General features: G+C 33.0%; 3 protein-coding genes across 6 annotated transcripts in view; 2 read left to right on the forward strand and 1 right to left on the reverse strand.

Moving 5' to 3' along the window:
* Nucleotides 1-4,133, forward strand: part of LOC126885320 (putative mediator of RNA polymerase II transcription subunit 26) — a 60,736-nt gene extending 56,603 nt beyond the window's left edge. For 2 of the 3 annotated variants that reach the window (XM_050651850.1, XM_050651851.1), the window contains one exon: nt 3,019-4,133. In XM_050651850.1, the coding sequence (XP_050507807.1) occupies nt 3,019-3,359 (341 nt within the window). In that variant the 3' untranslated portion in view covers nt 3,360-4,133. The remainder of the gene's footprint in view (nt 1-3,018) is intronic. The other variant, XM_050651852.1, reaches the window with a different exon arrangement.
* Nucleotides 4,134-7,915: 3,782 nt separating this feature from the next.
* On the forward strand, nt 7,916-13,105 carry LOC126885322 (uncharacterized). Its single transcript, XM_050651861.1, has 3 exons — nt 7,916-8,211; nt 11,634-11,753; nt 12,779-13,105. The coding sequence occupies exons 1-3, from the start codon at nt 8,060-8,062 to the stop codon at nt 13,005-13,007; spliced, it is 501 nt and encodes a 166-aa protein (XP_050507818.1). The 5' UTR covers nt 7,916-8,059; the 3' UTR covers nt 13,008-13,105.
* Nucleotides 13,050-26,837, reverse strand: part of LOC114334834 (zinc transporter ZIP1) — a 100,028-nt gene continuing 86,240 nt past the window's right edge. For both annotated transcript variants that reach the window (XM_050651856.1, XM_050651857.1), the window contains exon 4: nt 13,050-15,020. In XM_050651856.1, coding sequence (XP_050507813.1) covers nt 14,902-15,020 — 119 coding nt within the window. In that variant the 3' untranslated portion in view covers nt 13,050-14,901. The remainder of the gene's footprint in view (nt 15,021-26,837) is intronic.

The following is a 26,837-nucleotide window of genomic DNA, read 5'->3' on the forward strand; positions in this document are numbered from 1 at the left end:
GATCGACTAACTAAACGGATTAAACTTTTGACATTTTTGAATTATGTAAATCAAATTATTTTGATTTTGAATTGAAATGATTTAGAATTGAAAAAATACAACAAAACATAGAGTAAGAAAACAATATATTAGGTGAATATTGATAGAAATTTTGATGGTAATCAAATTATGTAAATAAAAGTATTACATACTATGTATTTTGGTAGGTTCAAATAGGTGATACATTTACAATTATTACGCACCTGTTGCTTTAAAAACTATTTAAAAATCACTACAATTATAAAATTTTTTGTTTCTGTCCTCACAACAATAAAACTAATATATTATACATTTGTTTACCTTCATATTGAACAATTATTTATTATTGACAGATCATTTCAACACCCAATCAGAGCCCGTATAACGACTAATAAATTTCGCAATCACTTGCATCGTGCAAAGTGGCTATGTTCAAATATCATAACAAAATTTGATCAACTATTTTTAAAACACTTACCAGTGTAAGATTCTTTAGCTTTGAATAAGCGAGATCGTAGATCGTCCCGGTTGATTGTTGTTATCCACAGTTCTCTACGCCTTCGAGCTAATAGGTTTTTTATCAGTAATTTTGCGGCACTCATACTAGTCACAGTTTGATGGGCTTTCGCATTGGCATGCAACAATCATCTCTTCTATGTTAATAAGTCCAAAAATATAATATGAAAACTATCTAAAAAGGCAGTATAACCATTAATCAACTTTTTGTTTGTTGTTTCTCTTCCTACAAATTTTAAAACGCAACAACCATACATAACCAAACCACAGATCCACAGCTGTGCCACAGCTGCCATATTGGATAATTTTTGTCATGTCATTTGAACATCCAATCAGAACAAAGTTGTAATGCGACTGCGCCGGGATCAAAGGTTTTAATCCTATTAAAATTCACCCTCATATCGCGCGTAAAGGAGTATAACTTCAAAAATTAAGTGACTTATAATGAAAAGAATGCCAGTCCCTATGTTTTTCAGCAAAAAAGTGATCGTAAACAACCCCCTAATCACCACCCTAATTAAAATTTGTCATTGAGCTGATTTGGTTTTCTTGATTTATGTATTGTTAATAGGTTCTAGATGTTTGATCGGCTTAGAAAGATTAGTTTAAAAAAAATGGAGTTAAAAGCGAATAACGAGTTTTTGGATTTTGGTAAAAAATGCCCTTTTCTTCAGAATAGAAAGATTAGCATCCGAGATGCGAAAAATATTTAAATATGAAATTGTAGCTTATTTAATTCCCAAGAAATTGGTTTGCAAAAATTTTTTTACCGCAAAAATTGAGTGAGCTATTGACAATTAAAACTTATAATATCATGCAAAAACCACCTTTACCAACCCTTTCAATGCCACCTCTTTTTGTGACTGAGAATTTTACAAGAATTTAATATTAACAGCCTTATAGATCTTGTAAAAACCTATAAAATTCTTTTTTAACCAACTTTTTAAGATAAAAAATAAAAAAGTTACGTTTAAAAAATTAATATATTTGTATTAAATTGTATTAAATTAATAATAAATTAATATAATGTAAGTTGGCGGTGCTTTAGTCATTGGCATTATTTATTCTTCTTTATTTATGTATTATTAATAGATTCTAGACGTTTAACTGGCTTAGAATGATTATTTATTAAGGTGAAACAGTAGCGATCAACAGGTAGCAAAAACCCGTTCCAAGATTGCGGCTGTAATTTTGAATATGTTTTCGAGATATTTGGCACACGTATTCGTAATATAATAAAGAATGGCGGTACAGAGCCCAATTTGAAAAATATATTAATATGTGGAAATTACTCTGTAATTATATACAATATTAAGAAGAACAAGAAAATACACTTTCTTCAGATAAACTTTTTTATCCGATACCTAGATTTTGTGTCATTTTGGAACTACTAAAATTTTTTATTTCATTAGTAGTTCCAAAATGACACAAAATTTAAGCATCGGATAAAAAAGTTTATTTGAAGAAAGTGTATTTTTTTGTTCTTCTTAATGGCGGTACAGGCTCGTTTTTTTAATATTGTATTTAATTACAGAGTAATTTCTACATATTAATATATTTTTCAAATTGGGCTCTGTACCGCCATTCTTTATTATATTACGAATACGTGTGCCAAATATCTCGAAAAAATATTCAAAATTACAGCCGCAATCTTGGAACGCGTTTTTGCTACCTGTTGATCGCTACTGTTTCCTCTTAATGGTAATTATTAGTTTTAAAAAAACTGAAGTTTAAAGCGAATAACGAATGTTTGCAATTTAAAAAAAATGCCATTTTCTTCAGAATAGAAAGATTAGCATCAGAGATACGAAAAAATGTTTAAATATGAAATTGTACGTAATTTAATTCCCAAGAACTTAGTTTAATAAAATTTGTTCTACGGCAAAAATTGAGTGAATCGTAAATGAGTATACCATCGAAAAACATTGATTTTTTAGATATAAAACTAATACTTTCGATAGCGAATAAATCAAAAACTATTAATTTTATCAAAAAAATTAATAGAACATTTTTTGCTTAGAATGAATGTTTTTATTAACTTTTGCGGTCAAAATATAATAAAAAATTTCCACCCCCGAGATGGGGTGGCAACCACCCCCATGGTAAAAGCGCCTGGCGGCATCATATAGATTTTGATCCTTGGACTATCCACTACTTATTCTCAAATTTTCAATCAAATCGATCCATTCCGTAAAAATTGCGAGGTGAAAAGCTTTGGTTCCTGGACTATATTATACTGGTACTACATTTAAATAAAAATTTTTTGCTCTACCACAACAATTGCTTGCTTCCTAGCAGACTATTAAACGTTCCTAAAAACGAACGGTTAAAATAAAAAAAAAATGCTTGTAACTCTTTTGAGGATAATGTGAATGCAAAGCTGATTTCGAAGGCCTGTATCTCTTTCAACTCACCATCCACCAGCTTCATTTAACACCCTCTTCAAACCGTCGGCTGATCCGTCATTAATTTTTCCTTTTATAGTTTATGTCAATCCGAAAAATTTACGAGGAGACCTAAAATGGCCTCCAGAAGATGTAAAGCAAAAGATGTACGAAGAAGCTGAAAACCTTAATACTAGTAATAGTTTCCTTTCTATTCAAGGTGGAAAACATCTCCGAGGAGATATGAAGTGGCCTCCAGAAAACGTCAAGGTCCAAGCCGAAGAAGAGAACAGGCTACGTCTTGAATTAGCCAAAGGACCTGTTTGTAGGCCACGTAAAGTGCATAGGGATTACACAGAGTTCTTTGATCAGCATGCTCTAAATTCCAGTTATCCCGGATACAAAATCCCTCCAGGCACTCAGTTCTATAGAGCCGAATAAATATATTTTAGGTCTTTTGTTATTTTCTAATTTAATATGCTTATTTGTAAGTCTCATTTGTTATTAACACATGGTCTGTATAAGATTAACTATCTCGTTATTCGAAGAGGATGCATTATCTTTGAATCTGCTTGTACAAAATATAAAAACCTACTCAAAAGAACGCTCATTCAAAGATAATAATAATTTACAAAGATTTTTCTTATACAGAAGCTATGTAAATAAATATAAGCCGCTACGTTTGTGATAATAACAACCTGATGTACCTACACTTGATTTTAAAACTAAATTTCGCTTTTTACCAAAATGAGACAGTAAACGAACAGAAGAATCATATAGTTCTAGTGAAGATTGTAATAGAGAAGAGGTATGGTGTCATTTATCAATTGTCATATGTCAGTTGTCAATTGTCACATGTCAGTCGTCAATTGTCATATGTCAGTTGTCAATTGTCTAAATTTTCTGTTCGTCTACTAGACAAATATAGGTACAAAAGGTACTTAAGCTGAACTGATTTTTGAGCAAATAACTAAATGTATTATACGGAAATGTATTTTGCAATTGTATAAAGATAATAAAAATATGTAAAAAAATTCGATTTTAACCTGCCGCTTACCGAACCCTAAAATTGGTCGACTCGACTGCTTGCTATTGATTGCAGCAACTATTATGTACATTATTATATAATAACTAGGTTTTAATTACTTATAATGTATAAAAAAATTATTTGTACTGTGTACGGCAGCAAAAATTTTAAATAAAGGCTAAGCCTCATCGATGTTTTATTTAACCCTTACCTGAGAAAAAGAAATGATATCAAACGCCCAAACCAAACACTTCATCCACAAAGAAGCCCGATCATATGGCCTGCCAGTTCACCAGATTTAACCCTAATTGATTTTTTCTTGTGGGGATATTTAAAAATCGTTTTTAAGAAACAGAAACTAAAAACTGTGATAATTTTCGTCAAAGAATAATGATAATAAATATCTACAGAACACTTGAACAATAATCGAATCTGCTCACCATCGATTAGCTTATGCAAGGAAGTAAACGGTTCATAGCATCGTTTTTGAGCATTTAATCAAATGAAGTTATCGGCGCCAATCGTGAGAGACAAGGGAAGAGTTATGTTGTTTTTATTTTTCAAAATGAAAGTATTATAAAGATCTTTCAAATTATTTCTTATTTTTTCCGCTTGTAAGCAAAGTATTTTGTTTATTAATGAAAATACGTGAACAAAAAGTGGATTATTCTTTTGTTGTGATTTTTTGTGCTTCATCCATATGATGGATACTTTTTAAATTACAGCGCCACCTATTGTCTTCGTCGTCTCTTCTTTCTTTAATTGTAGTTATGTATTGTTAAGCGTCATTTGTTTTCATTAAATCCATCTGTGTAGTAATGTTTTCATATGCTTAAGATATTATCAATTATTTTGACTTCATTCAGAGATATGAACTGATATGAACCAGAACAGTTATATTTTTCGATATGTATTTTTCATTTCATTTCTTTTCTTTCCAGCTTTTTCCTTTTGTATTACGTTTTTTTTTTTATATTTTGGTTTAGAAAGAACACCAACATAAACGCCCAAATTAAAACAAGCAATACACCGTTAGAAAGAGTGCTTTGGGCTGAAATATTATAATATAAGGATACTTGGGATCATAGCTACGAAGTAAAAACTCATATTGAAAAAGCTAGAAGCTCTTTTAAAGATCTTCTCTGCAATTTATCTTTAAGTATCAATATACGTGTAAGAATTCTTAGATGTTATGTTTTTAGTGTCCTCTACGGAGTAGAAAGCTGAAGTCTTGAACAGAAGATACCATAAAACGATTAGAGGCATTTGACGTATGTTGAGGGTCTCATATATACACCGCACAACTAACATAATAGTCTAAGAGCTGGGAGCGGATTTTGTGCGTGATAAGTAATATGGAAAAACTATACGGGGATATGTTGAATTAGTTGTGTACATGACTTACACCAACGGCCGGAAACCAGAGTTGGGGCCGAGGGTAGTTATAAGGGGTCAAAGTCGCGGATTTTATTATTTTTTTTATGACGCTCATGATCGAGATAGTGCACCAAAATTTGGGAATAAGTAGGTCATGGCGTACTTAAGTAAAATCTCTAGGGGCTCAACGCTGCGTGGCCGACAAAGGGGTGGGGGTAGGGGTGAATATAAAAAATATAAGGGTTTTTTTGCGACGTTCGTGATTGAGATAGTGCACCAAAATTTGGGTATAAGTAGACCATCAGATAAATAATTAAAATCCCCAGAGCCGGAAACCAGAGTGGAGAAGGAAGGTAGTTATAAGGGGTCAAAGTTCTGTTTTTTATTATTTTTTTTTGTGACGCTCATGATCGAGATAGCGCGCCAAAATTTGGGAATAAGTAGGTCATGACGTAACTAAGTAAAATTTTCAGGAGTGGAACGCTGCGTGGCCGACAAAGGGGTGGGGCAGGGGTGAATATAAAAAAAATGTTAGGGTTTTTTTGCGACGTTCGTGATTGAGATAGTGCACCAAAATTTGGGAATAAGTAGACCATGACATAACTAAGTAATATCCCCAGAGGCGGAAACCAGAGTGGCGGACGAGGGTAGTTATAAGGGGTAAAAGTCGCGGTTTTTATTATTTTTTTTTGTGACGCTCATGATGGAGATCGTGCACCAAAATTTGGGAGTAAGTAGATTATGACGTAACTAAGTAAAATCTTCAGGGGCGAAACGCTACTTGGGGTACAAAGGCAGGGGTGAGTATAAAAATATATGGGGGTTTTTTTGCCGTTCGTGATTGAGGTAGTGCACCAAAATTTGGGAATAAGTAGATCATGACATTAGTAAGTAAAATCTCCAGGGGCGGAATGCTGCGTGGGGGACAAATGTTGTGCCGGGTCACAAAAAAATAATACACACTGCGATTTTGACCCCTTAAAACTACCCTCATCCCCAACTCTGGTTTCTGGGTCTGGGGATTTTACTTAGCTAAGTCATGGTCTACTTATTCCCAAATTTTGGTGCACTATCTCAATCTAGCACGTCGCAAAAAACCCCTTATATTTTTTATATTCACACCTACCCCCACCCCTTTATCGGCCACGCAGCGTTCCACCCCTGGAGATTGTACTTAGTTACCTCATGACATAGTTATTCCCAAATTTTGGTGCATTATCTTGATCATGAGCGTCACAAAAAAAATAATAAAAACGGCGATTTTGACCTCTTATAATTACTCTCATGCCCAACTCTGGTTTCCGGCTCTGAGGATTTTACTTAGTTATGTCATGGTCGACTTATACCCAAATTTTGGTGCACTCTCTCAATCACGAACGTCGCAAAAAACCCCATATATTTTTTGTATTCACCCCTGCCCCACCCCTTTGTCGGCCACGCAGCGTGCCTCCCCTGGAGATTTTACTTAGTTACGTCATGACCTACTTATTCCCAAATTTTGGTGCACTCTCTCGATCATGAGCGTCACAAAAAAAAAATAATAAAAACGGCGACTTTGACCCCTTATAACTACCCTTATCCCCAACTCTGGTTTCCGGCTCTGGGGATTTTACTTAGTAATGTCATGATCTACTTATTCCCAAATTTTGGTCCACTATCTCAATCACGAACATCGCAAAAAACGCTTTATATTTTTTATATTCACCCCTACCCCCACCCCTTTGTCGGCCACGCAGCGTTCCGCCCCTAGAGATTTTACTTAGTTACGTCATGACCTACTTATTCCCAAATTTTGGTGCACTATCTCGATTATGAGCGTCATAAAAAAAATAATAAATTCCGCCACTTTGACCCTTTATAACTACCCTCGGCCCACACAACTAATTCAACATATCCCCGTATAGTTTTTCCATATTACTTATCACGCACAAAATCCGCTTCTATCTCTCCGACTATAACTATTCTCTAGAGTCTAGAGGCTAAGAAAAGACAAAGAAATTATTGAAAGAACTACCGTAAAGAACAGAAAATTTATCATGGAGAACAGTGCCTACGTTCTTTCCGATGAAGGCTCCAATAAGAGCCGAAAATCGCGATTCAAGGGACTGGACTGCACTCCGTATTCTAATTGAAAAGTAAGATTGTTTTGCCTTCGCATTGCAACTGAATAAAAATGGTATACATTTTTATTTTATTTTAACAGAAAATTTGCTTACTATGGCCACATTATAAATAATTTTAAATACAGACCTCTACAGTTGATTCTACAAGGCAAGATTGAGGGTAAGAGAGGCCCTAGACGTAGACGTATATCTTGGCTAGTATAGTCAACTGCTTTATTTCGAGCTGATGTGAATAGAATAAGATAGTCAATGTGGTCGCCTGTGTCTCTAGAAGATAGGCACATTTAGAAGAATATTTTGGACTTTTAGGTAAGTACCACGTGTTCTTCATTCCGAGCTTTTTTCTGTCGGTTGTTCCTAATTTTCCATTTCTACTTCAATGTCATTTCTTCAGTCATTACCATTACCAAAAATGGCTAATAACCTATTTTGATGGGAGATACAAATTAGTTGTTAAAATAGATGTCAAAATGTCATCCATTTCAAACTTTCAACAAATTGACAGTATAATGTACTGTATTCAACAGCAAAACTATTACAAATTCATATAAACAAATTCATGTTCAATCAATTCAACGCTCATACTCGTCTCAACATCACAAAAATGGCGTAAGATGTCTGATCAAGTGAACCAAAACAATCTAAGAACAGAAACCCAACAATGGAACCATTTTATAAGAAGTTTTTGTTGGGCAGCTTCTCTGCAAGGAAGTATTGCATACTTCTTAATGTCCATACATGCTGTAAATCCTTTTATATCTCAGAAGTACGTAAGTATTTGGTATTTATCAACTTTATAAGATCTATTTTCCATGATCAGGAGTATTAACAGGGGAAGTTAGAGGTTAAAATATAAGAGATTTAGAAGATATCAAGAAACCATTATTTTTATATTCATCTATTATTCTACTAAACAAATCAAAAAACAAATAAATTCTGTATACAGCGATGAGTACCTACGGCAAGGACACATCATATCTTACCAAAGCTATTCACAACCCTTTTAGAACACACTTTAAAGAAGGCAGATTTAAACGAATATAGTATCAACATAAATGGAGAGAAGCTCAGTCATTTGAGATTCGCAGATGACATCGTCCTGATAGCCGATCGTATGGATGATGCAATAATAATGTTGAACAAATTATATCACGCTCCCTTAGAGGTCGGATTAAAGATTAACATCAACAAGACGCAAATAATGACTAATCTGGTGCTAAATCGTAATATTGTTGTTGATGGAATGGATATTGAGCAGACTGCATCGTGCATCTTATAAGTACTTGGGACAAGAAATTCGGTTGGGAAGAGATAACTAGACGTGCGAGCTCCCACATCGCATAGGATAGGATTAGCATGAGCAGCGTTTGGTAAACTGGACTATATATTTAAATCGGACTTACCTATATGCCTCGAAAGGAAAATTTTTGACCAGTGTGTGTTGCGTGTACTCACTTACGAAGCCGAAATATTAACACTCACAAAAAAGGTAGTTTACAAGATTCGCGTAACTGAAAGGGCTATGGAGCGCCAGATGCTGGGTGTCTCCCTAAGGGACCGAATCCCAAAAGAAGAAATACGCGTAGAACAAAAACAACGGACGCCGTCGAAAGAATCGCGTCGCTCAAGTGGAATTGGGCAGGACACGTCGCCAGATTGTCAGACAACCGATGGACAAAACGTATTGTCGAGTGGAGGCCACGAAAAGAAGCACTACGGAGCAGAGGACGCTCACCAACCAGATGGGCCGACGATATGAAGCGTGTTATCGGTAACTAGATGCAAGCCGCACAAAACAGAGACAGATGGAAAGGGCTGAGGGAGACCTATGTCCAGCAGTGGACGAGTACGGGTTGATGATGATGATTATTACTAAAAAATATTCATCATTTTAATTATGACTATAATAAAGTACCTACATTCCTTATTAATAACCTTAAGATTTAAAATTTAATACACACACACACACACACACACACACACACACACACACACACACACACACACACACACACACACACACACACACACACACATGCTCGTATCAACCCCAGCCCCGGGGGACATGTGTGTTCCAATGGAAAAGTGGAACCAACATGTCCGAAGATCAAACCGGTCACACCCCGTAATGGAGTGGTACCTATCTGACCCCCCAAGCTATACCTCCACCCCTCCCCATCGAAGGACATACCGAATGGGGCAGAACTGTTAGAGCAGAATGAATGAAATGGAAAAAGGCTAGTGGTATTTGTATATGTCAGGGAGGTTCCAATGAAACTGAAAGATAAATTCTATACCAAAGATATACCGAACTGAATGAGAAATAGTTATAAGGAAAGAGAGAGACAGCAAGGGTTAAAATTAAGAATGGTTATATTTGGGAACGTCTAAGTGATGCCAATATTGAAACAATAGGATAGAAAGGTTAAAGAAGACTTAAGAGAAGTATACACCAAAAAGGAATAAAAAAAAAAGAATGTGTGTGTATTTTGTACGCACGTAAGAAGTTATACTTCTACTACATATTATTTGATTTTTAAGACAATACCAAAAATTTAAAAAAATAAAAGAATAAAACGCACACAAATACATTGAAAAATGCCACAAAGAAAAAATGATTTCTGAACGATAATAATTGTTGGCAAAAATTTTAAATACGCATTTTCTGAAAAAAAAATTATATAACAAATATACTTACAATCATAAAATGCATAAAAAAATAAAAAAAAATAAAAACTTGCATCGCGAATCGAACCCGTGAATTTCGTGGCGCTTTGATTCGTAATTGAAGCCTAGACTCGTCCAATTCCACATTATTTGTCATGTGGAAAAATAAGGTAACTGAACGTTTTACTGTTTGACAGTTGTTTTGAATATAATTAAATTATGTAGTTTAAATTTTGTGGAAGAAAATATTAAAATATAACAAAACAGTAAGAACACAATATATTAGATGAAGATTGGTAGAACTTTTGTTGGTAATCAAATTAAGTATGTAAATCAAAGCATTACGTACCTACTAGATAAATAAATCTACGCCAAAAAATCATAATTTAAAAATAAAAATCGGACCTAATTTGGGATTTCTCTCTAAAATCCCCATTCTTGAGAAAATAAATGTACAGTAGAGCGTCGATTATCCGAACGTCGATCAACCGAACGACCGCTTATTCGAACTATCGACTTCCGCGTCCCGCACTCGAATACCGAGCAAGCGTTAGTAATTGACGCTTAAAATATCTTCAATTTTCTTCAATATTGTATCCAAAAATAATTATGTTGTTGCAAAGACTGCACTTTTTTGTTTAGTTGCTAGTTGTCATTATCAAGATATAAATAAATATGTAGGTATATAAATATTGCTTTTATTCACTTGTGGATAAATATGTATGACTATAAATATGTATCAATATATTGTAGTTCGATTATCCGAACAAATCGGTTTTCCGAACACCTATGTCTCTCAATTAGTTCGGATAATCGACGCTCTACTGTATTTCAACCTAATCCAAATGTATAATTACAATATGATTATAATAAAAACTACTTCCCAAATTAGAATGAGTTTTCCTTGTCCAAAATAGTCCAAAAATCCAAAAATATAGGTATATGAAAACTATTTAAAAAGGCAGTATAACTATTAACTAAATTTTGTTTGTTGTTTCTTTTCACACAAATTTTAAAACGCAACAACCATAAATAATCTAACTACAGCTGTGCCACAGCCGCCATATTAAATAATTTTTGACATGTCATTTGAACATCCAATCAGAACAAAGTTATAATGCGCATTCGCCGGGATCATAGGTTTTAACATATAAAAATTCACCCTCATATCGCCGGTAAAGAAGTATAACTTCAAAAAGGGTGTTCAAGGAAAATATCTTAGAAAACCTACAAAGTGTTCTTTCTTACAAATGTTCTTTCTAACTTATTTGATATAATCATAATAAATAGCTATTCCATCCATCCTCGGATGTAAGCCTTCGTTAGGTGTGTCCATTCATATCTGTTTGCTGTTCTTTGCATCCATTCGTGGCCAGCCAATCGCTTGAGGTTATCAGTCCATCTTGTTTGAGGTCTGCCTCTACTTCTTTTGCTTGCCTTTCGTCCAACGATTGTCTTCCATTCTTCTCATGTGTCCGGCCCAGTTCTTAATTGATACACTTAGATATAATTATTTTATAGAATTTTCGGATTTGATCCCTACTACTTTCTTTGGACCACAATGGTATATGGACTAGGCATCATGATATTATCTAGACCTGCAATGAGACCTATATCACCCGTTAATCGAATCGTTTTTGGGTAAGTATACAATATAAAGCTGTAAAAATATTTTTAAATTATGATTCTTTAAAAGTTGTTTTTGTTAATAATGTTGTCTATTTTTCAGGGATTTGGAAATGTTTTCAACAATTTATGCATGTATGTACATACAGGAACTTTTAGCGAATCTAAAGTGTTTAGGTGTACTTTATTGAGACCACGAGTTAAGAACCCCGTGGCGTACCTAGAATGTTCCTCTGGCAATTCCTCATGGCATAGGCACCGAAATCCCATCTCTGCCCTTTCCAGTATTCTTTGTGTTGTGGCTGTATCGGATTTTGTTTCTGATACTTAGTATTACCTATACTAACTTTTTAAATTCTTGCCTTCATCTTAGTGCTAATGTGTCGGTTTCGCCATATAGTGTTATTAAGGTATCCTGCCAGTCTATTTGGTTTTTATACTTGATTTCTCACTTCTTTATTTAAGTCTCCAAAGCAGGAAAGTGTAACTCCAAGGTAGTTTATTTCCATTACTTGTTCAATACTGATGCCATCAATATCTATTTCACGTCTAATTGGTTGTTTACGGGTTCTATTGTTATAGTTTTCTGAGATAAAGTTGTAATACTGAATTCTTTTGCTCTTATGTTAAAACTCTCGACGAATCTTTGCAGACTCGCTTCATCTTGGGCTATCAATATTGCGTCGTCTGCGTAACAGAGTATTTTTACTTCTTTGTTTCCCATTATTTATCCCCTTCCTTTTGCTGACGCTTTTGATGTCATTCATGATTAAATTGAAAAGCATAGAACTCAATGAGTCTTCCTGTCTTACTCCGCTGCCTATATCTATAGGTCCTGTAAGTTATCCATCTATTCTGACTTCCATTTTCTTGTTTTGCTAGATGTTTTAATAATATCTGAGGGAACTTCTCTATTATACAGAAGAATTCTGCAAAACAATATCTCGTTTTCATATCTATAGCTGGTGAATATATTCTTGTTCTACTTCTTCTGTATTTTTATCTTCAGAAAATATTAGTAAAACACTTTTTTATCTTAGTATTTTAGGTTCTCTTATGTTTTGCCACGCAAGTATGAACTGTTTTGAATGGCTTAATTGCATGTATCCTGAAAGAACCTACCTAAGAACCTTCTTAGGCTTCTTTAGTGGCAGAATAATGATGGTCCACTTCCTAGCGTATCTGTACCACGTGGACACAAGAACAAACGTACCAGGAGTACACGTGCATCGGGACAGGGTCTTTGAACAAATGTACATGTATCCCTAAAATACAAAGAAGCATAAATTTTATTGAAAATAAAGACATCCATTAAAAAAATTAAACTTTATTTAAAATTACATTATTAACATTTTGTTATATCACAATATTATACAAATTTGTATAAATTTGTATTCGTACTTTCTTAATTTTTATAATTAAATTAAATACTTAAAAATTAACAGGGGACATATCTATTACGTATCTGATTTAGGCCATTTTTCTGTTGTAGAAATTTTATTATTAAGTATTTCAAAAGTATATTTGCAACAACAACAAATTTTTTTACACAATACTTCTTTTAAATCTTGATGAGTGTCATTAGAACCAAAAGAAGCATAGAATAATTTCTTGATAGTCATAATCCAAGACAAAAGTCGCTATCAGAGACACTTTATTAAAGTCTAGTTGGTTGCAAGGGTTGCAAGGGTGGTCATCAAGACCATTTTCTTATATGTATAGTTAAAATCAATAAGTTTTTTTTTTAATTTTGATATACATATATACCTACCTATATTAAACAGTTCTTGTCCGATTTTTGACCTATCTCTCTACATGTAATTACCTGCATTGAAAAGAAAACTATTAAGATTGTCATTAGATTAACTTAACAAGAAGGTAAAAAGTTTTCTGATAATCCAAGCTCTTGATAATTAGCAACAAAAAGATAGTAGAAGGTCAAGCTAGATCCACCTTTAATCGGGTGAGGGTCTTCTTCAAGAGCTACAATCTCTTTCTTGGTATAAAAGTAAGAATGATGTGAAGCTACATCTTCTCTGTCCTTTGGTGTTGAATCGTGGACCTTGAACGAAGATCCGAGCAGAAGGTTATATCGGAGAATACTTAAGATCCTGTGGATCCCAAGTCACAAAAGGAGGGCTTTGGAATAATGAAGAATGAAGAAGAACCGAAAGGTATTAACCACCATCAAATCTCGAAAGATACAATACTTCGCACACATTATGCGAAATGAATCCAGATATGCCCTTCTACAAGCCATCCTGCAAGGAAAAATATTTCGAACACGAGGTCCAGGAAGACGAAGGCATTCCTGGTTAAAGAACCTCAGAACATGGTTCAACACAACATCTCTGCAGCTTTTCCGCGCTACTGCAGATAATAAAAAGATTGCCATGATTCGTCGATTGGTTGCCAACATCTGTCACGAACAGGCACATCATGAAGAAGACTGTCTGTTATGCACTGTGTTAAACTGTGTTTAATATCTTTATTTACAATGACTACTATAGTCCGTCCGCTATAACTTTTCCCATGCGGTACGATTCATTTTCAATCAAATTAAGTCAAAACAGAAAGTGAAACGTACGCCGATGTGTGTAGTATATAGTATACAGTATACAAAATGTATATACCCATCGACGTTCGTTTCAATTTATGTTTTGACTTAATTTGATTGAAAATGAATCGTACCGCATGGGAAAAGTTATAGCGGACGGACTATACGTTATTTGTTTTTAAACCAGGAGGAGTGATTGTTTTTAGAACTCTTTAGCGACGTATTAATATAATATATTTATGGATTACCGTTGAGGGCCGACATGAGATATGATCAACCAAAAAAGAAGATGTATTTGGTGACTTTTCTAGTGACTTTCTTGGGTGTAAATCTGTCTTTTTAGTTTACTCCTCTTGGTTAAAAAATAAACCATAGTAAGTTGAATAAAAGGACTTTACTGAACCTTCAGTTTTTCTATTTGTTTCTGTTTATTTCTATAAAAACTTTTGTAAATAAACTGAATTTAGTATTTAATATTGTCCGAATGTTAAGTTATACGAAATAAATATATCATTATACATTGTATAGCTATAGATACGTAAAACTGAATCAGATCATCATCGAGAAACATTTTAAACGGCTTTCGTCCTTGGATTCTTGAAATTGTTAAATATTTGGGACTGTCGTTAATATGGCGGTATCTTGAAACGAATACTGAGACTCCTGATGGGTCGTCCTGTGATGATGGTCTTTATGTTCGTGGTTGTGGTCGTGACCGTGGCCAACTGAAAAAAGTAAATTACTGGTTAGTTTAGTCTGAATGTTATGTCTGCGGATATAATTACAACTTCGGGTTTGAAAGCAGTAAAATTGGCTACGTAAATGAGCAAAACATTTGCAGACATGTGCTTTGCATTTTTTTAAGTCAATACGTTCATATTATATTATACGATTTTTGGTGAATGTATCAGAGAAACGCTATTAAATTATTCATTGTAAATAAACTGCTCGTCAAAAGTTAGGGATATAGAAAATTATGCTTATTTTCATAGTTGATTTTTTCGCGAACAGACGACAGACGGATTCCGCTATTTTTTTTATTTTAGATTTTTCTTTAGTATTTACACAGTTGTGCAAAGGTTTACTCAAACTTATGTTTTGTACTTATACCGGGTGCAAGAAAAGAAATGTTTTTATGTTAAGTTTGAGACACCCTGTAGGGAGAACGAGGTACAAATGTGAGTATACATAAGAACCATATTTAGTGGAGTCAATGAAGGTTTTCACCTCCGATTTCGTTGAACCTTCATCGAATTTTATGAAAATTGGTGAGTAGTTAGAGGATACCTCAAGGAACAAAGGTGACATGATGCCAACTTGCGCTTTTACCCTGGGGGTGGACGCCACCCCTTCTCGGGGGTGAAAATTATTTCATTAAAAATAATACCAGAAATCGATAAAGGGGCAAATTCTAAGCAAAATTTGTTATATAAAGTTATTCATATAAATCAATACTTTTTGAGTTATTAAAGATCAAAGATTTTATTTTTTCGTAAAAAAAATGCATGTTTTAAAGCTGTTTTTCACGTGTAACTCAAAAACTATAAGCTTTTACAAAAAAGTTATTATCACCAAAATTAAAGATAATAAAAAGTTGAATACACTTCTTATTTAAAGAAGTACACTAATTTTAATTCAAAGTAAGTTATGGGTAGGTAATTGAAGATATATTTTTTTCGACGAGTACGCAAATCTAAGTATTCAACCTTAAATAACGGAAAAACGATGCATTTTATAAAATATACCTACTAAACACTTGTCAAAGTACTTTGAAATACCTATCAAATGAGCTCCATAAGACGTTAATAGCATCAATATTAAGCAAGTTATGATGAAAATAAGAGAACCCTTTGGATTTTTTTTGGAAAAAGTTAAAAAATAAAACATCGTCATTTCCACAAAAATTAAAATTTATAGAAATCCTTAAAAGAGTTTCTTTATAATAGCATAAGTAAGGATTTCAACAATTTTGACCGGTTTAGAATGCATATTTTTGAAAAAAAGATGTAATTTAAAAAAATCAGAATTTTTCAGATTATCGTAATTTTCATTTTCTTTTAATAATAACTCCAAAAATACTCAATATACGAAAAAAATGATACATAATTAAATTCTAGTTTTTTCTGTACCAAATATTTTATCTGTCTTACTATTTCTGTAGGGTACAAAATAACCGAGATAGAAACGTTTTAAGCTTAAATTTTGCCTGCGAGAACCATGTAACCGGGCAATTTAACCTTTTATTTTTAAAAAAGTAAGGGGTTTAGAAAATTAAATTTAACGTGGTTTAAAATCCCTTAGTTTAAGCTTTCAAATGGTTTTTAGGCGAATCTTATGTCTCAAAATTAACAGAGTTATTAAAAAAAAACAATAACGTTTTTTGGAAAAACTTTTAAAAGATAAATTTTGAAAAATTTTTGGAGCATAAATTTTAATGCTATCAACTTGCTCGTGGGCTCATCTGATAGATATTTTTAAATACTTTCACAAATGTTTAATAAGTTTGTGTTATACAATGCATAATTTTCACGTTATTAAGCTTTAATACTTAGATTTGGGTAGTCGCCGAAAGAAATATACATTTAATTACCTATAACTCACTTTTTGTTAACACTAAAAGGTTTTTCTAGTAAGGAATTTATTTCATTTTTTATTATCTTTACTTTTGGTAATAATAACTTTTTTGTAAGAACTTATAGGTTTTGAATTATTTATAAAAAATCGGTTAAAAACGTGCATTTTTCTCAGGAAAAATTAAAATCTCTAATCTTTAATAACTCAAAAATTTATGATTAATTTCAATAACTTTATATAACAAATTTTGCTTAGAGTTAGTCCCTCTATCGAATTATGGGGTTATTTTTAATAAAATAATTTTCACCCACGAAAAGGGGTGGCATTCACCCCCCAGGGTAAAAGCGCAAGTTGGCACCATGTCACCTTTGTTCCTTGAGATATCCTCTAAACACTCGCCAATTTTCATCCAAATCGATGGAGGTTCAACGAAATCGGAGGTAATAGCTCGTATCCACCTTCAGTGACTCCACTAATTGTAGTCTTATGTTTTGTGAACATGTTGTTGTTTGAATGTCCCTGATATCTTTAGAAACAAAAAATAGACGGTTTTGTAATTTGGCATGTGTTTTAACCGAAACAAAAGTTTGAGACACCTTGTAGGGAGAAAAAGGCACAAATAATCAAGTATATTCAAATGGGAAATAAGCCACAATTTTACCTAAAAATGATTTTATTAACGTTTTGACGCCCAAGTCGGGTGTCGTTGTCAAAATACAAAATAATTATTTATTTCCCATTTGAATATACTTGATTATAAAAATGCCACAAGAAAATAGCTTCAGAACAACAAAAAGGCACAAAGGTGAGTATATCTCGATATTATGTTGTAGTCTCATATTTTGTTTTTTTTTAATTTCTCTGATATCTTTAATAACAAAGAAACTAGACGGTATTACTCTTTAATATGTGTTTCTATGTTTCACATGTGTGATGTGGCGCAAGTCGTCAGTTAAAACACATATTAATGTGTAATACCGTCTAGTGTCTTTGTTACTAAAGATATTAGAGAAATTAAGAAAATAAAATATTTACAAAATATAAGACTACAACATAATATCGAGGTATACTCTTGTGTCCTATTCTCAATACAAGGTGTCTCAAACTTTTATTTCGGTTAAAACACATGTTAAGTTACAAAACCGTCTATTTTTTTTGTTTCTAAGGATATCAGGGACATTCAAAAAACAAAATGTTCACAAAACATAAGACTACAATACGATTTCGATGTGTACTCACAATTTTACCTCGTCCTCCCTACAGGGCATCTCAAACTTAACATAAGAAAAACATTTCTTTTCTTCCACCCTGTATAAGTACAAAAAAAAGTTTGATTAAACCTTTGCATAACTGTGTAAATACTAAAGAAAAATCTAAAATAATAAAAAAAAATAGCGGAATCCGTTAGTCTGTTTACGAAAAAATCTACTACGAAAATTCAGTAGAATTTTCTATATCCCTAACTTTTGACGAGCACTTTATTCACATAAATAGAAGTTATACAAAAATCCTACTTAGAATATTATCATTTATAATTACACAAAAGCTCTAAAATTATTGATTTGTATCCCGAGTGACACTTTGACAATTTTAATTTACCGACCCAAAGGGGAGGGAAATCAAATAACAAAGTAATCAGATTACCGTCTTTGATTCGTACTCCCATTTTTTTACATTTTCTGAACCATTTCTTCAGAGCCGTGTTTATATAAATTTTCAAGAGGGTAGGGGACAGGCAGCATCCCTGTCTTAGACCCTTGTTAACCTAAAAGTATTCTGAGTGTCCATCTCTCGTTTTTATACAACTGCTGTTTCCTTGGTAAAAACTTTTCACCGCATTAATGTACTGTGGGTGTACATTGTTCTCTGTTAGGGATTCCCAAAGTCTATTTACCGGCACACTGTCATAGGCTTTCCTCAAATCTATAAATACTAGATGTAGTTGACTCCCATATGCTAGTGATTTTTCAATTAATTGTTTTATACAAAACAGAATATCAATACACGATCTTCCTGCTCTGAAACCACTCTGCTCCTCCCAGTCCTCATATTGACTGTCTACAACAACTAATAACGTACCCTGTACATTAAACCTGCATAGAAGGTGCTAACACAAATCAATTATCATTCTGCGTGAAGGTGTTATAATTATAATTATTTAAACCAGATTTGCTGTGTGGGATACTTTAGAAAGAAATACCAACCTCTCGAGTAACAAAGAAAAGAGATTGTATTGTACACTATCCTTGAATGGCCTTGTTATAATAAGTTATCGAAAGCGAAACAAATAAAAAACGTTTTAAGGTCAAATAGCTGTTATTCAGACGTATTGTAAAAACAAGCTATTAACTTAAATAAAACAGTAAATATGCATTTCTTGGGATAAGTTTGAGAATAGATCATTGACTTGGTGTGAGAAAATATGCAGCTTATCTATGTTATGATTTGAGCCGGTTACACATTACACAATACTTAGTGGAAATCATTCTACGACATTTGTGTTTAGAAGCTAAGAAACCAAGTCCATCTATCTAACGCAATTTTAACATTCAGGAAATTAAAACAAGACTGAATAATAATTGCTCGCTAAAATGTTTTTTCTTTGTCGACCTTGTTTAAAGAATGACTTAGCAAGCAAGCAATTTGATTTAACTCAGACTATGAGATATGCCCACCCCTTAAAATGAAATTCGGGTGTAACAATTTATTGGAACGAGGTGTATTAGTTCGTGTAAAAACAGAAATTACTCCACCTTGCTCCAATGCTCCAGGCCATCCCTTTTCCACCTATAGCACTCTGATGCGCGATAGATGCACACTATCAGCTACATGGTACCCTAACCCTAACCGATTCAAAATTCAGACCAGCGTGAGGCGCTCTATTTCTGTTATCTTCGGGTGAGAATGATTTAAGTATAGTATTCACCCAAATAAATAGTACTGAGCATGAATTATTATCATGATTGGCTCCACAATATTTTATGGATCTTTGCTCTATTCGCAGAAAAGTCGCCACTTCTGTCGATTTCTAATAACTTCTCTTCATATTTTTACCCTTAGAATCCCAAGGTCTTCTTCCACATTATCAATCCACCGAGCATGAATATTGAGTTTAATGATTATTAGAGAGCGGAATATATGCAACACAACATTACCAAAATATGCGCATATATATGCATTACTTTTACCACAAATATGCAGGTTTTTTTTCTAAATTTGTCTAAATATGCAAATGCATATTAAAAATACTCAAAAATAAAACAATATATTAAATATAAACATTTATGTTTAAAAAATTCAACCTACATTTATGTTTAATACATATTTATTTTTCACATAAAAACAAATGAAATGACACACACAAAAACTGATATTATAATTAAATTAAGAATCTAAATTATAGTATGAATTTATAATCAAATATTTTTCAAAATTTTCAACTAGCAACTTTTGCCTTCTATCACTAAAAACGTGTTTGGACACAGAAAAAGTTCGTTCTACATCTACTGATGTTATAGGACAATATTTTAATTTAGGCAGTAAACTAATTTGCCAAGTCGTAAGATCTTCAGAAAAGTTGCCTTCAAAAATACGTACAACTTTCGTCAAACAATCGAAGCCCTCATTTTTTTCTAAAACATTTTTTAATTTATTTCTAATTGTAATCCCTGTATTTCCGGGAATTTTTTGACAATGAGCAGAAAAAGTGTTAACAAGACTCTATGTCCGTCTTTATAGAAGTAAAAGCGAATTTGTCGAATAAAAACACTTTCATGTCAGTTCCTCATTTAAAAAATGAAATGTGAAAATGAATGTAACTTACGATTTTGGAACAGGCCTTGCAAAATACTTTGTCTCCACTTAGCTTTAACTCGGGAAAACACTTTATCCAAGCACTTTTTTGAATGGTAGACATATTTAAATTTAATATATACCAATCACTTAAAAAACACTAAATACGATACAACGTTTACTTTAAACAAATATTGGCCGGAAGCTGACAAAATAAATATTAGACCCTTAAAAGCAGGTAGGTACCTACGACTTGCTACGCTAATAAAATAATATTTTTCTGGGAACACCCATAATTGTTAAATTCAGGTAGTAATGGGAAAGTCCAGATAGATAATAATGAGCGATAGATAGATAAATAACGAGCTCGTTCATATCGAAGTTATAAAATTCCAACTAAGAGAGGAAAATTTTAAACTTTTATATAATTTATTTTTAAAATATGCAAAATAAATCGTGTTTAGCTTAAATATGCAATGTTGTGTTTATTGTCTGAAAATATGCAATATATGCATCTATATGCACTTTGCATATATTCCGCTCTCTAATGATTATGTATTTTTTATAACCGGATATGTCGGTATTGTTCTCTATTGTTCCATCAAGCGTAAGAACCATTTATAGGTGTGGATCCCGCGTATGGAAAAAAGTTGATTAATAGTAAGCTGAAAATTTGTTAATAGCTTAAGGCTGTCTAGTCGGATAAACTTTGATATATGGGAACACTGGAACAGGGGCAGTTTTAATTGTGGAACAGGTTAAAAATTTGGAAAGGTCACACCACGAAAACGGCACATTTATTTTGTCCGACAGAACAGACTTAAACTCTCCGAACAGAGTAAACTCTCATGCAAAAATCAGACTGCTATTTATCACCTGTCATGTCATAATTCCTGTCATTTGACATATTCTACATGTTCCACTCATTAAAACGCCCATTTGGTGATAAATAGCAGTCTGATTTTTGCATGAGAGTTTAATCTCTGTTCGAAGAGTTTAAGTCTTAGTTCAGAGAAATAAGGAAAAAAAATATCGTGTTGGTGACACAACCCCCTCCAGGCCGAAACCAAATTTTTCGAGTAATATGGTCATCTATAATAATAACCTATATGTTTCCTGCAGCCGATTTTGATGATATACATAGTTATAAACAAATGAAGATCAAAAAACGGTAAATTTTCGCTTTTTTCGTCTATTACTAAAAAATTGGGCATTTTAAACAAATTTGAGAGTAATAAACTCATAAACCGTATAAAAAACTTCAATATGGCGTTCGCTGAATATGTCTATCCTTATGGGTTACTTAGAAAATTGCCAAATAAATCATAAATTTTGAGTTTTTATAAATATTCATAACTTATGTAAAAATTAACTTAGAACCTTCTTATTACACGGAATGCTGAGACTTATGGTGCTTAAATCATACCCTAAATTTCAAAGCAACTGGTCAAATAGTTTAAAAGTTATTTAATTTGTTTATCCAAAATAAATTTTTTTTGCAACACTGTAAGTCAGAAAATGATGAAGTTACAGTAATATTTTGGATAGTTTATGAAAGAAGAAAATTTACAGTATTTATTTAATTTAAAAAAAATGACAAAAAATAATTATAAGTATTGCAAAATAATTTTGCAAAAATATGTCAATTAAAAAAATGGGGGGGCTAACTTTGTCCCTAAATGTCCTAGAACAGTTGTTTTTCTTTCTAAATGTGTATAAAAATTCAGTCTTTCTAAATGTGAAAAAATAATTTGTCTACGGGTAACGGTTAAAAAGTTATTCGAATTGTTTATAAGTAAGCAAAAAATCGACATGTTTGTGCAAAATAATTTTACACTGTTTAAAATTATTTTTTGTCATTTATTTTTAATTAAGGTAATAGTATAAATGTACTTCTTTCATAAACTCTCTGAAGTATTATTGTAACCTCGTAATTTTCTGACTTATAGTGTTGCAAAAAAATGAATTTGGAATAAACAAATTAAATAACTTTTACACTATTTGACCAATTGCTTTGAAATTTAAAATATAATTTAAGTACAAGAAGTCTCGGCATTCCGTGTAAGAAGAAGATTCTAAGTTAATTTTTACCTAAGTTATGAATATTTATAAAAACTCAAAATTTATGATTTATTTTGCAATTTTCTAAGCAACCAATAAGGATGGACATATTCAGCGAATGCCATATTGAAGTTTTTTATACGATTTATGAGTTTCTTACTCTCAAATTTGTTTAAAGTGCTTAACTATTTGGTAATAGACGAAAAAAGCGATAATTTACCGTTTTTCGATCTTCATTTGTTTATAACTATGTATATCATCAAAATCGGCTGCAGGAAACATATAGGTTAATAATATAGATGTCCATACTACTCAAAAAATTTGGTTTCGGCCTGGAGGGGGATGTGTCACGAGAAAAATCTTATTTCTCTGGACTATCTGTTCTGTCGGACAAAATACATGAGCCGTTTTCGTAGTCTGACCGTTCCAAATTTTTAACCTGTTCCACAATTAAAACTTCCCCTGTTCCAGTGTTCCCATATATCAAAGTTTGTCCGACTAGACACCCTTAAGCCATTAACAAATTTTCAGCTTGCTATTAATCAACTTTTTTTCATACGCGGGATCCAGACCTATTATATTCATCACTTACTTTATAGCTTTGCAGTTGTGAGGAAAAATGTCTAGTGGCTATAAGATGCTGCAATTTATCTTTAGAGACATATTGCAACCATTTTTTGTATGACATGACAGTATATTGTTACAATGCAACACTGCTTTAAAATCGATTTATTCAACATAACAATATTATACTTTAAAGTCGACTTTTCAAAGTAACAAGATATTGACTCAACACGCATGTATTCTACGTATAGTTAATTTCTTTTGTCTATTGCTTGTTAACATTCTTCATCAAACCAAAGCTCTTTTCTTTGATGTTTTTTAATTCCTATCACTCTTTTAGCCGTTTCCCATGTTATTCTTTTAATCTTATTTCATTCTTCTTGTATTGTTTCCTCTCTCTGTTCTAGGAGTTTTCCATTCGGTTTTTCTCGAAATCGTTTTTCTATTTCCGGATTTTTCAGGTTGTCCAGGTTTCATTTTTCTCTTTGTGTGTTCTTCTTCTCCTGTATGTTTATATGGCATCTAAATTAATTTGTAGAAAAAAGTGATTCGAAAAATTAGAGATGAATTTGTGATTGAGGTCAGGGTTTTAAATATTCTGTAAATCATATATTTTATGTAAATATGTATTAAAAAAAACCAATATTTATATCCGTGATATTGTTGTTTTCTCACTACTACCTGCAGTGGACAAGGTCAATTTTAAATGAATTTCCTGGTTAGTTTTTTTATTATTTTTTTATGGCTATGACTAAATACTAAATGGGTTATGGGTTAATAAAATTGACTTTATTGAATAGGCTTTGGAACAATATGCACTAATCTTAAAAGAAATGTGGTGTAAAACCATACAAATTGCACATTAATATGCATTTATTGATTTGTTTACAGAATATTAATACAGTCGGAAAAATGAAAGAATACCCATGAACGAACATATAAAACACGCTGTATTTTCCTGTCACCGTGTCACAAAGAAAATTGTCCAGTGCAAGTATATGTAACAATAATTATTACATGTACTTGCGCTGGCTAATTTTTTGTGTGACACGGTGACAGGAAAATACAGCGTGTTTTATATGTTCGTTCATGGGTATTCTTTAATTTTTCCTACTGTATATTAGTCATTAACGAAACCAACGATTTTTTTCTACAAATTTTAGAAACCAACAAAAAATTTTCTATACATTTTTTATGTCTCCAAACCATGAGCGTTTGCGATCTGGTCCCCTTCGCTTTCAAGTTTGCCCATTTAAATGGTTTTTAAATGACTATATTTTTGTTGCCTCTTAAAATATGGCCTAGGCACGAGACCTTTCGTTTTATAACGCTATTTAGAAGCTCTCTTTGGGTGTTAGCTCTTCTTTTATACTAATTAAAACTTATTTATTTAAAATAAAAATGTATACCATTTTTATTCAGTGGAAGAACAAGCCTGCGCTCTCTCCGATGAGATTCCAATAAGAATCGAAAATCGCGGTTCAGAGAGCTGGATTGCACTCCGTATTCTAATTGAAAAGTAAGATTGTTTTGCCTTCGCATTGCAACTGAATAAAAATGGTATACATTTTTATTTTATATTCGTATTACTCCGTAGAGTAACTAGGTGCATTTTCCGTTGGAACTTTACCAAGCTGCAGACGGGGATGTGAATTGCATAGTGTAGAATTCCTTCCCTTTGTCTTCACTGCAGCATCCATTTAGCTTGCAAATTGTAGAAGCCTTGGAGGTGTCACCAGGAAAATGTATCAATAAGTTTTTCAATTTAAAAATCTTTTAGTAATATTTTTAATATTTTCAATATTATTAATGTTGCTTTTAGGATTGAAAAACTTCATCTTACTTATTTATTTGTAATATGGTCACCATGGAATTTTAAGCAACTTTCTGAGGCACCACATTTCGAACGATTCAATACCGTTTAGCGATCTTACTTCAAGTGACCAGGTTTCGCTACCGTACATTAATTTCTTCTTCTTCAGGTGCCATCTCCGCTACGGAGGTTGGCAATCATCATAGCTATTTTAATTTTTGAGGCAGTAGCTCTAAATAGTTGTTTTGAGCTGCATCCAAACCATTCTCTCAGGTTCTTCAGCCATGAAATTCGTCTTCTTCCGATGCTTCTTCTGCCATCTATCTTTCCTTGCATTATGAGTCGCAGGATGCCATACTTCTCGCCCCGCATCACATGTCCGAGATACTGTAGTTTTCTTTCTTTAATTGTAAGTTCAACTTCCTTCTCTTTACCTATTATTCTCAGTACTTCGTTGTTCGTAACTCTATCTACCCAGGAAACCCTCATAATTCTTCTATAGGTCCACATTTCAAAGGCGTTAAGTCGTCTCATGGTCTCTACATTTAACGTCCATGATTCCACTCCATAGTATAGATAGTACACTGTATACGTAACATTTTGTTCGGTGTACTTTAAGAGCTAATGCTAAATCTTTGCTACATAGGACCTTTTTCATTTCCATAAAATTAGAACGTGCTTTTTTGATTCTGACTTTGATTTCTGCAGTGTAGTCATTATTTTCTGTTATAAGTGTTCCTAGGTAAGTGTACTTTTTTACTCTTTCGATCTGTTGGCCCTCTATTATTAAGATTTCGTTAGTATTATGGTTGTTTTTACTAATTTTCATAAATTTCGTCTTTTTGATATTAAGAGAGAGAGTCCGTACTCCCTGCTACACCTTACTATTTGACTCATGAGTCTTTGCAGATCTTGTAAACTATCGGCTATTATTACTGTATCACGTGCATATCTGATGTTGTTAACTAAGACTCCATTTACTCTTATGCCGACTGTTTCATCTTCCAGAATTTCTCGCCTTACCTCTTCAGAATAAGCGTTAAATAATAGAGGTGATAGTATGCAGCCTTGCCTGACTCCTCTCTTTATTTCCATTTCTTCAGATGTTTCTTTTTCAATTCTTACTATTGCTCGCTGATTGTAATAGAGGTGTGTTATTAGTCTTAAATCTCTTTCATCTAGGTTTTTAGTTTTCAGAATTTCCATGAGTCGATCATGTTTTACTTTATCAAACGCTTTATTGAAGTCTATAAAACAGACGTAAAGAGGACGGTTAACATCCAAACATCTCTGTGTCAGCACGTTGAAGGAGCATAATGCCTCTTTGGTACCCATACCATTGCAGAACCCATATTGAGTGTCACTAATATCCAGCTCCAGTTTAGAGTGTATTCTGGCGTCGATAATTTTCAGCAGAATTTTCAAGGTATGTGACATTAAGCTTATGGATCGGTAGTCACTGCATTCTTTGGCATTCATTTTCTTTGGCAAACACACAATTGCTGATGTCAACATTTATCTAGGGATGATTCCCGTAGTATAGGTAGCGTTGAACAGTTCCACTATTATGTCCAGGTTTTTCTCGTTGACTAACTTTATCAGCTCGCTAGGTAACTCATCTGGACCAGCAGATTTATTGGTTTTTATAGAGTCTATTGCCTGACTAACCTCTGATTTGGTTATCTGTGGGCCCACATCTACGGTTTGGCTATCTACGGATGTACTAACTTCTCTCTGG

This window comes from Diabrotica virgifera, chromosome 5 (genome assembly GCF_917563875.1).
Source record: "Diabrotica virgifera virgifera chromosome 5, PGI_DIABVI_V3a".
NCBI classification, from domain to species: domain Eukaryota; kingdom Metazoa; phylum Arthropoda; class Insecta; order Coleoptera; family Chrysomelidae; genus Diabrotica; species Diabrotica virgifera.

Excerpts from the sequence above, each read along its gene's own strand:
- LOC126885322 (XM_050651861.1), top strand. The coding sequence starts at position 8,060 with ATGTCTGATCAAGTGAACCAAAACAATCTAAGAACAGAAACCCAACAA. Across the intron at positions 8,212-11,633 it reads AATCCTTTTATATCTCAGAA|AATTTTCGGATTTGATCCCT; the intron begins GTACGTAAGTAT and ends ATTATTTTATAG. Across the intron at positions 11,754-12,778 it reads GTTAATCGAATCGTTTTTGG|TATTTTAGGTTCTCTTATGT; the intron begins GTAAGTATACAA and ends TTTTTATCTTAG.